The sequence below is a fragment of the Pieris brassicae genome, chromosome 10 (genome assembly GCF_905147105.1).
Source record: "Pieris brassicae chromosome 10, ilPieBrab1.1, whole genome shotgun sequence".
Classification (NCBI taxonomy): Eukaryota; Metazoa; Arthropoda; class Insecta; order Lepidoptera; family Pieridae; genus Pieris; species Pieris brassicae.
The window spans coordinates 10,513,289-10,528,470 of NC_059674.1; the positions used below are offsets into that span (position 1 = coordinate 10,513,289).

The 15,182-nt window shown below is 33.9% G+C and overlaps 1 protein-coding gene across 3 annotated transcripts in view; it reads left to right on the plus strand.

Annotated features, from left to right (window-relative positions):
* The window catches only part of LOC123715554 (supervillin-like), a 156,249-nt gene that overhangs the window by 1,609 nt on the left and 139,458 nt on the right, over window positions 1-15,182 (plus strand). For 2 of the 3 annotated variants that reach the window (XM_045670662.1, XM_045670664.1), the window contains exons 2-3: window positions 9,088-9,377; window positions 9,615-10,464. In XM_045670662.1, coding sequence (XP_045526618.1) covers window positions 9,265-9,377; window positions 9,615-10,464 — 963 coding nt within the window. In that variant the 5' untranslated portion in view covers window positions 9,088-9,264. Of the gene's footprint in view, window positions 1-3,359; window positions 3,479-9,087; window positions 9,378-9,614; window positions 10,465-15,182 lie in introns of those variants that run through there. The other variant, XM_045670663.1, reaches the window with a different exon arrangement.

A 15,182-nucleotide genomic window follows, 5' to 3' on the forward strand; every position in this document is an offset into this window, starting at 1 on the left:
TTATGTAGTACAACATATTTGACAGTGTTCAATACAGTTGTGACTTCTTTCATACAGTTTAAAATCCGCAACTTACTGTATATGTTTGAATATGAATATTCATTATTTTAAATTATTAAATTAAAAACATCTAATAAATAGTGAAACTTTTCATAAAAGATGTGGTTTTTAAGGTCTGTCGTCCATCTCAGATACGTCTCTAAAAATAAAATGACAAATATTATAAAACCTTATTTGGAATCATGGAATTTTTTTTAAATCTCTCACAATTCTGTGATTTCTCTTTAGTAGCTAACTACTACCATCGCGTGTCTCTACACCTTTCTTCAAGTGGTTAGACAGTAAACACCTGGCTGACTAGATATGACTTAAAAAATTACTATAATGCATAAATGAATTTTAACGAATATTTTGGTGTCAGCTATAGTAAAAAAAAACTAATCTTTAAAGAATTAAAAAAGTGTTTTGTGTTGAAATGGTCGTCGCTCCGTGAACATAAACCATCACATTATCAGTAAACAATTTGCTCCCGTTATAAGCGATTGGGTTTCTGCGAAATTGATTTCATTAATTTTGCTAGAATTCAATAGTATTTTAATTTATGGTTATCTGCGTGAGAAGTTTAAGTGGCCTTTAAGTTGGCATTAAAATTAAAAATCATTTATTCATTAAGGTATGTCAATCTACACTTATGGACGTCAATAAAGAAATACATCTTAAATCCTTTTAATTTTACATTTTACACAACTGCCAGTTCTCAAATCAACTTTTTTAATCGTCAGATTTTTAGTTTAAAAAAATGTTTGTAAGAAGCTGCAACCATAACATAACATGTGAAACAAACATCTTTAAGTTAGTAAATAATATATCAGCAGTAGGCTTGGTGAAATAGGAGCACGTACTTACATTCTCGTGGAAACAACACGCAAATACATAGTTGAAATAACTAACATACACGAATTCAAGTCCGACCAGTCCCCAGAAGTAGCACCCGTTCACGAGTATGACGCATGGCCAGCCATCGGCCTCGCCATATTTTATGGAGAGAGACAACCCGATGCATGGACGTGTGATCATTAGTGATCCGACATTAAAAAATACATTATATATATTAATTACCTCTTTAAATTAACACGAGTCCGTGATAAATCATAAAACAATATAAATATGATATGTCTATTTTCATTTGGGTTTTAGGTTAGTAGAACTACCGATACCCTGAATAAAGCACTTCAGTTTTTTGGGACGCAACAGTTTATTCATCATTGATAACTTAAATAGTAATTGCTGTGACCTTTAACTCTTAATGGTTTTACTGATCACGGTTAATCAGAATATTATTGACATCATTTCGATGTCTGAATGGTTATTGATTAACTAGCTCTGGAAACTTTAAGTTATGCGATTAAAGGAATTGGCTATATGTGTCGTGTAAGGTTATGTAACCCTGGTACTTCGTGGCTTAGGTAAGCACAAAAGGCGTACCAACCTGTCTTCAAAAATGAGATTAATGCAGCAAAACGTCTATCCCATTTGAGCTTCCGAAACTTAGACAAGATCAATAATTAGAATTATGACGTTCTTTATACAGTTATTCTATTGTAATATTAACTATGTAACAACTATTTCTTAACTAGATACGATACCATCAATTAAGTACGAACGGCATGTCGGTAACAATGAATAGATTTTTCTCCAAAGGCTATTTAATTATAAGTAAAACCTGTCGCGTGTTTAAATTACAGGGTTTTACTTACTATGAACCTAATATTAATTTTGTAAACTCTATATAACAACACTGAAGGGACAGTACATTTTATGGCGTTATAGACAGTTTTAGTCAAATGAAGAGAAGAAAATCGTATAAATAATGTGTCATACATTATTTATACGAATACGAATTTTTAAAGCACTTTTTTACTCAATTGTTGTCGTTATTGAGAGTGAGTGTAATGGTACGTAGAGTATGTATTATTGTATGAAAGATAAGCTACACCAACGCAAGACAACTGATTTCGAAGATTTAGGGAGTTCGTCGTTAAATCGAGGGTTACATGGAGTTGACACTGTATTCGTATACTCTGTATTCTGTTTGAAATGTGGACAATCGCACTTTTGCTTATTCCCAAATACATAGCATACATTTTTAACGTAAGGTTCTGCATATATTCAGTCTTTTTTTACGTTGTCTTGATAAAAGTGGGGCTTAAGGTCGGACGCTATTAGTATTGGTCACGCTGTGTGAAGCCGGAAATTGGCGAGTTGCGGTAATTAATTCTTCCAGGATAGACTTAATGGCTTGATTGGACCTTATTACAGTCGCCGGTTACATTTTCTTTGAAGCAGATGGCTTAAATGTCACATAACCTTCACCTTTATGAGACCAGCTCTATGCTCTATTACCACCGTGTATTCTTTGACCAATAATACTGCATAGAATCGACGCAAGGCAGATGACAAAATCGTATGAGTAATTATTTCTATATCTTACCTAGACCCCAGCGCTCCGAGGTGAGCTGGCAAGCCTTCTAGCTCTATGTGGACCTGTAATTTAAAGGTTCTAGGTCTAACTTCTGTAGAACAACAACTGTTTACTTTGTGTATAGTTTAACGGGAATTGTAAAAAATTAAAACTTGAAATTACTATAAAAAATCTTAATCTCTAAAAGAGTTAATCAAGAGGGCTTGATAATATCATAAAAGATAACATAAATGATGAAAGGATGGAGATGTGATGCTTTTAATACGTGGCCCAAAATAAATATGTCCAAAATTATATGTAAAAATTATGACTAATAAAACCAGATTGCGCCCAAATTGACTCATTCTATCCCACGCGCTAATATTTTTAACAAACAATTTGACATCGTTCATTGTTATATTTACTTTTAATGTTGTCTACTTATTAATCCCGTTACGTGTGAATGTAAACTTGTTTAAGAAGCCTTCTATCATAAGGTTAATACGGAAAAGGCAACAGAATGAGAGTAAAGTTGGTGTATCGGTTGGTTATCAACAGCAATTATTTTAACGATTTCCAGTGCCTAATAACGCGCGACGGTAGAAGTATAATATAAATATGTATTGGAATAACAACCTGGGAATTAATTTTGCTGCGTTGCTTAATAGTTAACAGGCAGTGCTTGTTTTTGAAACCAAAGACTACATTCCTACGTGTTTATAGTATATATTAAGTAGAGGAAAGTAGGTGAATTTTTCCACTTTTCTCTTATCTAAAAATGGCAGATCTATCAGAGTTTAACATCGAAGTGATAGCTGTGTAGAAAACCGGCTTCCGTATGACGCGGACGTGTTCGGCGACTTATGGCGCGTGCATCGTGTCAGTAACGTTTTTCGCGTGCTCACAGGTGCACTAAAGTTCCTGTAGTGTTTATTGTGTTCTGTGTTTTAGTCAACATCATACTTTATTTCGCGTATCGACTAAGGATCAAGTGGACTTATATTCAAGCCCGTCACGGTACGTTTCACTTTAGTTTAGTGATAATATTATCAATGACATTTTATGATAACATGGTAACTTTGTTAGAGAAAGCTAAATCAGCTTAATCAGGTAAAACAAGAAAGCCTGCAGCACGAGCTTTCGAAAAGTTTTTGTAATTCGAAATAGCGGTCCTCGCAACGGTAAATTGTGAGCGATATTGCAAAAACTGAAGTCAAAACATGCATTGTTTTTTTTTTAATTTCTTAACTATATGACCGTTATTACAATCTAGACATGACCTTAGAGTTATGAATATTAAATAGCGGACATGTTCAGTACTTAAATAGCTCGTGTCGATGAACTTGATTGTTACTTATAATAATAGTGTTATATTGATGACAGCGAACGCGTCTACGTAAGCTGAAACCTTGTAGTGTAAAAAGACGATATTCTTCGGTTTTTACTTAATCTACTCAAGACGTAACAACTTCTATGAAAGTAGTTTTCTAGAACAGGGGCCAAATGGGCAGGAGGCTCACCTGATGTTAAGTGATTTATTCATTAACACTTGGTTGTATATAATACAAAAAGTGAACATAATTAAATTAAAAGGAGGGCAACTGGCGACCTTATCGCTTTCGAGCGATCTCTTCCAACCACTGATGATATCCATGGTCACTCAATGCCAGAGGGTACGCAAGTGCGATGCCGTTAAATTGTTTCAAATTCCATCACACATTCAAGTCACAAACCTGTCACTGTTAAAAATTTCAATGGTGAAACTAAATTTGAGTTCTCGCGCTCTGCTAAAATTGTTTATACAGAAATACCAATGATTCGGATTGCGTTGAATCATTGAGGAAATATGAGACGCGAAGGACCATTTCTTTGTTATAGCAAATTACAGCTGTGATAAAACATTTTAATGAGTTATTTCTTCGAAACGTATCGTGTAAATTATGGTTGTTAAAGTGAAATAACGTTTAATAAGGTCGATGTCATGCAAATTTATGCACATATACATGAATTCTGCAAATCAATTTGTTTTTATACAGTTTTCTCTTCCGTCATTTGCATACGTTTTTTTATGTCAGCCGTTTTTAAGTGAACCTAGTAACTTACTGCCTCTAAATTTTTGGAGATTTAAAGACAATGAGTAGCGCTAGACCAGTGTTTCGTGCCATGTCCCACCTTACTATAGTTCTTATGCAGACCTATTCAACATACATAACGATCGTTAACTGAAAAAAACATAAATAATACCTATCATATGCTTTCTTATTACACACAGTAAGAAGAACATAATGAGAATCTTAAATTCTAACCCCTAAATAATCTTAATAAATTTTCGAATATCCTTTGCAATCAAATTGGGAATCAATCACGTTGGGAAATACTACGCTAGAGGCTCTGTTGTCACAAATTCATGCTGTCCTAAGTGAGATATCCTATCATGACCATGCTTCGATATAAGAGTAGTGTTTTCAATCTAAATAAGTTCAGTCGTGACTATTGTAATAATAATATTGTTTATTGAAATTGTAATAATATTATTGTATTGTATTTTGGAACCTTGCGGTAGGTTATTGTGATTCTTAAGATTACCTTGGTTATTTTAGATGTATTTGTGTAAGTCTACATTGTTATTTGTAATTTAAGTTTTATTAATTTACTCATCCACTTGCTAGCTTAGAATTTCTATTTCCTCACTAGGGCTAAGGTCGCGCGTTGCCTCCTTAATAACAGTGGAATAAATTACTTATAAGTTTTTTGTTAATTTAAAATTTTACGCAAGCAATGCCGAATACGCGGCAACTGGGTTTTTTGCTGGGAAATCACATGTTTAAAGATATTGATTGTAAGAACATTTACCAAAATAAATAGTTACGATACAATTGCAAATATACCTTATTCAATATCGAATATTCTGATGGAATCGATTAAAAACGTAAATACTGTACTTTATCCGCGAGTCCTTGTACAGACGAATCGTTAAAGTGAAACTGGCTTTCAATACAATCCGGTCTTTATTTACTTGCAGGGTATTTAATGACTCATTGGTTGAGTGGTGAACACGCTCGATTCCATGTAGTGAAGCCTTGAATCCCAGATAGGACTGGGAAATATAAATTCCATAGAAAAAATTTTAACAAGAAAATTTTAATAGTTTTATGTTAGGGTTGGATATATATATATAGCGTGTCCAAATAATATTATATCTCGTGATGAGAAATGGAATACATTCTTTCGCGCACGGTTTAATAGAGATGAGGTGATGTGGCCGGATCCGTCTGGAATACATTTATATAAAGCACGTTGAACAGTTAGTGAACGACCTCTTTCGAGTTTCAACATTTTAAGGAAGTGATATTTCCTTCCTTTTTATTTATTGACATTTTATTGCGGGCATAAAATAATAAGAAAACACAGTTGAAGTAAAAATAAAATTAAAATCATAAGGCTTTCATTTAAATGTCAGGGTACTTAAAATAATTTTAATACGTATTCCTTTCACACCAATTTAACATTACTACTTGGATAGTTTTGCTTAAAATATTTTGCTATCATTACTATACAAAATCCCTATCCCTATCTCTTAACATCCTCCCATCCGGGTAGACCTGCCCGTTTGTCTTCTGTTTGCGTTAAAAAAATAAAACTTCATTGACAGGACTAAATGTATAATTATTTATTAAATTTGTTTAAAACAATCTAAAAAATAACAAAGGCCCTGGTTAAAAATACTCGTAAACTACGAGCATGGTTGGTGAATGTCATGAAAGTGGATGAAGCGAGGGAAGTTTGTCTTCTTCAGAAATAAGGTCTGTCTGAATAAATAAATAACAGAAAATATCTAGCACATTCATTTATATTTGGTGACAAAACCTATTTTGTTATTGTTTACATCCATTGTTGAATAATACTCACGTGATACTCCGTATTTGTTTGCATAATATTCCATCATCGTGCAGACGATATGTTCTAGAAACGATATTTACTCGTGAAATAAACATATGCAAATATTGGTAATGACTCGCAAATTTGAGGATTCATATCAAAACCAGTTATCCGAAATTTTATTAGGCCGCCCGTATAGTTTAATATTGTTTTTACATAGTTAAATATTTTATTTTAACGTGGATACTTATGTATGAGAGTTAACAAATTACTTTTAATATAACGAAATGGAAAGTTATTTTTGCGTCACTGTTTACGTTGGAGACAGTAAATATTTATTTGTCGCGTTATCGTCCTAAACCTGCTTATAAGTGATTTTTAACCTCGTTTTCAAATGTACTCTGATCTGTCTTGATCTTAATACATGTGATTTACCCATCAAATACGTAGTAAAAAAATTAACGAGGTATGTTTACGGTTTAGTCGTGCGGCTAAAATTCATAGTATTCTATTAAAATTTTAATTCTAGCCCTAACCTCACCTTGTTAGTGCTATATTAGTTGGCGGTATATCGAAAACAAGATTTTTTTTAAAATTTCAAACCGAAATTAACGCGTTTTACCAATCAAACTTAAGTATAGATTTTAAGATTATAATTCAAATTATAGTTGTCTTAAACTTTAAAACAATATTGCTCTCGGCAACATGCGGCCATGTGGTAAAAAAAAATGTTACAGTAGTTTTGCTGGGAAAGCGTTATAAACACAGCATACAGCTCGCTTTCCCACAAATAATAATACAGAAATGCTGTGTAATAACAAACTAGGTGTATTATTTAATTTCTGCGCTACTTACCTTTGCCGATTTTTTTAATTTATTCACGTTCAATGCCCGATCGCTATGCGGATCCATTTGGCAAGTGAAGCGCTGCAGCGCTAAGTCATTGCCAATGCATGAGCCATGACGACCCGCAGCAGCGCTGCATTGCTGAGCGATACGCTTATCTCTTGTAATCTACGCAGACGTGTGAATTAGGGTGTGAGAAACGTACGTGATAGAGAAAAATGTAACGCGTATTCTGTGATCTATGTCATGTCTTATAGAAAATATCAATAAATAGGAATGTCTCGTAATACTTCAGTGGAGTTATATAACTGTTTCACGTTTTCAACCTTTACATTTGACAAGTAGCTGTCAGTCTTCCAAATTGTAACAATAAACTTCTTGTAACTCAAACCACTCTTATAGATTCAGCACTTTCAATCGAAAGATTACAGTAAGATATACAATGGCAGAATATTATCTAGTATTAACATGAATATGTTAAATGTCGTCAATACACTTATCATGATTTGCGATGGATGAAAGAATATGTATATGCATAGACTAGAGTTATCTAAGGTTATCTTATGAATAAATCGCGGGATTTGTTCACTACGTGCGTATAAATACGCGGTATCTATGTAAAATGCAGCGGGCGACTCTTGAGGTCACTTTATGAGGTCGTAGGTTCGATCCCCGGCTGTACACCAATGGGCATTCTTTGTGCGCATTTATCATTTGCTGGAACGGTTAAGGAAAATATTGTGAGGAAACCGGCATGCCTTAGACCCATGATTCGACGGCGTGTGTCAGGCACAGGAGGCTGATTGACATTGACAAATGATAATGAAACTGAAGAAGAAGAAGAAGTCTGAGATTTATTTTAGTTTTATATTTGTTACATAGTTACATTTACATATTTACTTTATAAAACAGTGTCTATGTTAGGGTATTATACGTTTAAAAATTATCTTTAAACATTCTATAACCCACTATAACGATACTGCATCGCAAATTGACACCTGATAGGTCACGGGCAACAGAAAATTCGACTGCTGTGTTCTTTATAAAATGTACGTAACACCTGGCTGAATATTAAACACTTGTTATAATATTAACTCAATAGTCTACAGACTTTACACATTTCACGAAAGTGATGTATATTCCTGCGTAATTCTTTGCATTAAATTAACACAATTGTCGCAGTACGTCTCAGAAGACAAAACAATAGAACAAAGGCTTTGCCTCTTCGAGCAAACCATTCCGCGGTTTAGACTTTATTGTTTTATTTAGCGATTTGTCGACCTTACAATCGCTCCTGCGTATATCTGCATAGCATTTCACGCCTGTCATCTGTGTTGAGTTATGCGGTCTACCGCAGTCTAAATCGAATGCTGGACACCGAAAATGTAAACGTAGTGAAACTATCAGATTTTTTACTCTTGTGGTGGTCTTATTTTATAAACATATTTTAGGTTAAGAAATTTTGTAATATATCTATCTATTTAACATTTGTTCGAACGGTGAAGGAAAACATCGCGAGGAAACCGGCTTGCTAAAAACCCGATCGACGGCGTGATCACCTACTTGTCTATTAGATTGACAAAAAATCATCATGAAACAGATACAGAAATCTGAGGCCTAACCTACCTACCTTAAAAGCTTATAGCGCTTATTGGTTTATTTTTATATATATTTCTATTCTTATTCCTATAGGCGTCTCGCGAGTCCCGCCCCTACGCTTTGTTGCTTTTTCGTTAAGGTTAGAGACGGGATTTATTTTAAAACGGAACTACTAGAAACAACTTTTAATGATAACAATTTACAGGGTTAGATTGGCCAACAATGAGGTCATAGCATTGTGATATTATAATTAAATAATTTGACTATACGAAGAAACTCAAAGAATACTTGTTTTATTTCAGATATTGCACGCGCCTTCAACGCTACCTCCCTCCCGTAGTCTGTAACCATCACTGCCAACTATTCCGCCCTATTGCGTGCTTGATGACGCCATGCTAGATTTAATCCAGACCACTTACAAGAAAGCCCAAGCGAAGGCATTTCAGAGCTGCTGGAGCACGTGACATCGGGACGACACAATGAGTCAGTCCCCGGACGAAGCGAGAGCGAGGATTCAAAAGTACAAGGAGGAACGAAGGAAACAGCTCATAGCGAGGACGGCCACTTTGTTTTCTGCCAATGTCACTGAAAGGTAAAACATACTACATCGACTAGTTAGATCGTGTTCTATCAATGTGGTATTGCTTCCGGTCTGAATGATAGATCACGAATGCGATGTGACTTGTGGTTTGTCTATAAAAGTTTTGCTGCAGTGTAACCGGTGACTTTTGGCCGGATGCACTACTTTCAATATTCCATATAAGATTATTATTATAATATTATGTTGGTAATTTATTACTGTTACTAATAGAGGTTTAATTAATTTCAGGCGCCCCAGGAAAGCAGTTCCGAAATCTCCAGAGATTTCCAGTCAGCTGCACTCTTCCTCTGAGTTGAATCTTAACACTGCTTCAACTTCTGTGCCTATCAGAACCACACGAACATCCCGTCTCCGAGCTGCCGCTGCCAGTAATGCCGATTCATCGCCGAAAAAGAATAACAGAAGTTCCTCCGTGCAGTCGCTCTTAGATGATGATAATTCGAAAGCTAAAGATAAAAAGCGACCATTGACCAACAGACGACAAAGTCATGAAAAAGAAAATATTAAAAACATTTCAACTACATCTAAAGATGGTGCTATTAGAAAGAAACATTCCACTAATAAAAATATTTTAGAAAAAGACAAAAGCAATTTATTAGTTTGTACTCCTAAAGGAAGAAATGTTGACGTGAAATATAATTCTAAAATAGATACAACGACTAGTAAATTAGTGACTGACGTAGTTAGTATTAAAGAAGACGAGGGAAACGTGGATGATGTTTTTAACAATATACTTGGTGAAAACACTCCAAACAGTTTAGACAAAGAAAATTTTGAAGAGTTGTATAAAGATCTCGTTGAAGATTCGAATGGTGATGAGGATGTTTTAATTGATAATAGAAAGCTCAAATATAGTAATAAAAGTAACATTCCTATAGTGAAAGATGATTTAGACGTTATTGTAAAATGTAATGGTGATGTGCCAAAAGTGAAAGAAGTGGGCTTGCTGGGAGCAGTGTGTATTCGTAAAGTAGAAAGATTTAGTGAACTGTTTCATAATTTATGTGCTCCTTGTGAAGCTGATGTTTTGTTTGAAGATTTACTTGTGGATAATGGGATTGACACTACAAATGATTGGGTAAGCATGTCAAAAATTATTAATACATTACAGTGCATTACAGATACCGGCAAACTTCTTGAGCATTAAACAAGGGGTTGGGGGTACGCGATCGCCACGTCACTATCTCATCGCCGCGCCCCACCGCCAACCCCTCCCAGTGATACCTAAAAATCGCTTCTGCACAGGCAAGGACAAGATGTTAGCCGGTATCTGTACCTTGGCTATATTTCCTTCATATTTATTTTTATTTTATTACACTTCGTTACATTACAATATAAAAAAATAACATAATTGAATCAAAAGGAGGGCAACTGGCAGCCTTATCGCTTTCGAGCGATCTCTTCAATTTATGCTAGTTACAATTTCGCAAACTTAAAGTAGAAATCTGATGCCTGATCTTACTCAACATTGGTATATGAAAAAAATATTGAATTGTAAAAAGAATATATTTCGCATCTGAAAGAAGAAGACTTCGGGAGATTAATATTCAATAATTGATTTAAAATTAAGTATGAATCCTGCGCACTTAAATCACCTAAAATCCTACATTAAACATAATATAGCTGTCTGTATGCAAGACTTGAGCAGCGCCCAGCGGACGTAGTTGGAATTAAACCCAAGCTTCGGAAAATCTAATATCTCTTAATTTTTAATGTGACAAAGTTATATTAGTATCTTGGATATCAGATATAACGCTTAATATTATAAGCATTAATATATTTACTTTTTAATTAGCTACGTCCTTTGTTAGCTCAAAATAATTATCCAATTAACCCCTAGCGAAACTTCTAAGTCCGAAAAGGTTATTAATTCTTGTTTATATATCAGTATATTGTTCCAAATTAAAACTATCATACTAACAAAAATAAATGGGTCATGAAACTTTGACTTTTGAATGTAGAATTTTTTTTTACCACACTTTTGTTTTTAAAAAACTTTTACTATGTTTCATGCAAGCTCGTATACCATCTCTATGTATTAGTAGCTGTTATGGTTAACTGTTTACCAAAACATATATGAATTATATAAGAATATATATGTATAGGTAGGGCCTACTCCACAGTTCAAGTATTACGTCACGAAATTTTTAGATATTCTTGACCCCCCCTTGAAAGGCGCCGTAACGTTTCTGTGTAATAGTAAAACGTTTCGTGACCACCCCCAGTGACTCTTTATACCTAAAAGTTACCATTATGTGGTGTAAAGTACTGAAGTGGTAAATTAAAAATAACGCGTAATTCAACCCCGCCCCGCATCGTAACGTTTTACAAGAGGAAACCCCAAAATTCGTTTAATACTTTAATGCTCCCTAGAAAGAGAAACCTCGTTAGAAATCTATCACAGTGACACTGTACTAAAAAGTCATATAAGTAGGAAGTATGAAATAAGTTACTATACTGAGGAAACAAAACTACGTATTCGGCTCATTGTAATAATGAAGCCGATGCCTCGAAATACACAAATTATCGTACAAAATAAATACAGAAAATCGGGCAAAATAGGCAATTAATATGTGTTGGCGTAAAATTTCCTGTTTATGCCTTTACTAATTAGCTAATTACACATGGGCTTTGATACAGTAAGGTGGTATTTTTGTCGGCATTTACTCTATACAAGTGATGATAGATATTATTTCAATTTAATTTTTATTTACAATGAATTAGTCACAAAATAATAAATATATTCTGAATTTATTAAAACCACGTTTAAATTCCGTAAAAAATAATAAATAAATGTTGGAAATCCTCTTATTGTACCTAAGGTTAACGTAAAGTGTGTATTTGTGTCGATTTTTAATTAACTGTCTAGAGATTCAATTAACTCTCTGATTTGACTGCTTTACTGCGACATATATATAGATTTCCTTACGTTAGATTTCCCTATCCGTATTGTATATGAAATAATTGATAAGACCTCATATCGACCCAACTACGCTTAACCAGGTCAAGAGTGTCGCGTATATGGACATGCCATGAAATTGCATGTAAATTATCGACTCTTCATATCACTACCAGATACGGCAATGCCATTTATGGATAAAACTGTGTGGAAACGAGTCTTGTAAATAAATATTGTATATTTATTGTTTGCGAGTTTTTTCTTACTGGCTAATTATTATATTAAGCCGTATCTCTTAAAAGGCCGGCAACGCACTTGCGATCCGTCTGGCATTCAGAGGGCGCCTGTATCATTTAAGATTAGGTTAAATGATCGTTTGCCCCGTTATATAAAAAAAATGAGATAACAACGTCAAAGCTGTAATGAATTTAGACATAAGGAATAATATAGATGATAAATGTTTAGACGTTCCTTACTCAGTGTAATGAAGAGTGCGTCTGTAAAAGCAATTTACATAATTATATTAGCACGAAACAAATAATAAAGCAAAATTCCTGTTACGGTGTTAGTTGTACTCCGTTATATCCACCCTGCCTATTGGAATGGTTCCAGTTCAAATTACTTCTTTGAATGTTGGTAGTATGGGAGTAAATACACTTACGGCTCGAAGGAAGTAGAGAGGGGTAGTGTTCATTCTATAGTACTGCGGTAGAAAGTACTACATGATATACATACCACGGGCACCATTTAAGCCTTGACTTGTTTACGCTCTCGCGGACATTGCTTAAAGGAGTATTAAGAATATCCATAGCGCTAAATCACCTGCATCGTGAGCATACCTCACATACACAACCTCACGTACATACCCTCACTTTCACACCCTCACATAACACAGCCAGGTGTTACGCAGTCAAATGTACTTAATAAGTTCTATTGATTTTAACCATTCCGAAATGTTTGAACCTGTTAGATGAAAATGTATATAGAATACGATTTTGAAATTTACACGATATATTTTATCGCACATCAAGTAAACCCTTTTAGAAAAAAAAATTGATAAAATTATATTAATTTAATGTTTTACATAATCAATTGTTATCACGGGCCGGCGCGCCTCAATGCTCCAGCTCTCCATTGCGTACCGCAGTCCACCCCGAGACACTGACACAGAAATTCGTCTGGCATAGGCCTTTAAGTATCAATATTGATTTCGAATTGGTATAATTAACTAAAAATGCTTTATGATATACAACATTCTTTGTTTGTTTTTCTGGCGCGTATATAAATAGTATTGTTGGTATTCCGACATGGAAACAGGCGACATATAACTGGCCATGTGAAAAAACAAGGATTTTCAAGATTAACGCCGCAAACAATTAACGACTGTAATTAGTTTATATGTATTTTATCAATATAATAACTCCGATCGAAGCATTTGTTTCAAATGATATTCATTATTCTTAAGGAGCCTTAACAATATTTGCAGCACGAATTCTGTCAATGTTATATCTAACGCCATGAGGTTATATGAAAATAGTTTGAATTGTACTATGCGCAAAAAAAACATTTGCTATTGTAACCAAAGTCTCATTACTTAATATGGTGGTTAAGAATTTTTAAATTTTATAATTCTGCGCGCTTTTTTCTTAATTTTTTTTCATAAAAACCTTATGCTAACAATAACAAACACAACAAAAAAAGAATTAGCGAAATCGGCCCAGCCGTTCACGCGTGATGCCACGACCAAGGGAAATAGGGATTCATTTTGATATATATAGATTACATTTTTGGCTAGTATCTTTAGCATAGTGGGTTTTTTGTTAAATATGATATATATTATCTGAAGGCTTACGAAATAAATAAATATTTTACCGAGTTAAGGCGTAAATTTTTTGAAATTGTTTCCAAATAATTCGGTACCTATATGGTTAAATTTGTTATCCAAGAAACGTTACATTCTCATAAATAAGTTTGATATTGGGTTTGGCCATATGTCACCACCATATATGTAACAGTTGCAGGTTTTCGTCGAAATTTGATTGCTTTATTCCGTTTTGGGTCGAAAACAAATGTGTGTAACCTGCAAAAGAAATGTTATTGGGTGTTATATTATTAATATATAATCATATTCGTCGCCTTTACTGATCTTTAGAGTAAATTTTTGATTAATAAGCATTGTAATTGCATAAATATGATACACTATTTCCGCTTTGAAATAAAATTTTACAATTATATGATTAAAATTTATTTTTTTATTACAGTAGTGAATAAATAATGGTTAATTTTTATAATTAGAAAAACCTGATTATAGACATGGTAAAATAAGAAAAATAATACAGATTAAAAATACTTGGTGTATTTTTCTTATGGCCTGATCGGTATGACGCATAATATTCCAGCCAATCTGGACTCAGAAAAGTTTGTTAGCCTTAGACATATACATACAGACCTATTAATGAAAAATATATTTAGTTATTGTATATCAAAAGAACTCTGAATAAATTTCTCTTGTGACCGTGTCTGAAAAGTCTCTGTTTTTATTCAAACCATGGGATTGGCTTAGGTGAAAGCGTGTAGGCATCGATTTATAACTTTGTTTTGACAAGTTGCATAACGAATTTAATTATTGATTTTACCGCATATCTCGCAAAATATTTTAATATCGCGTGATTGATTGAAAGTGCATTGTACATTGACGAATTATTACGCGAATATTGGCAATGTTACGAAAGAATGATGTATGGACTTTTTTGTTTCGCCTCTTTTGTTTAATTTGGATGAATGAGGTAAGGTATTCAATCAATGTCACAACTGAAGCATTCATCTGGTCTCTATGTATTGAAATATAAGAAGTACAGATGAGTACTGACGCAACGGTTAAGCGTGTGACTCTAGCC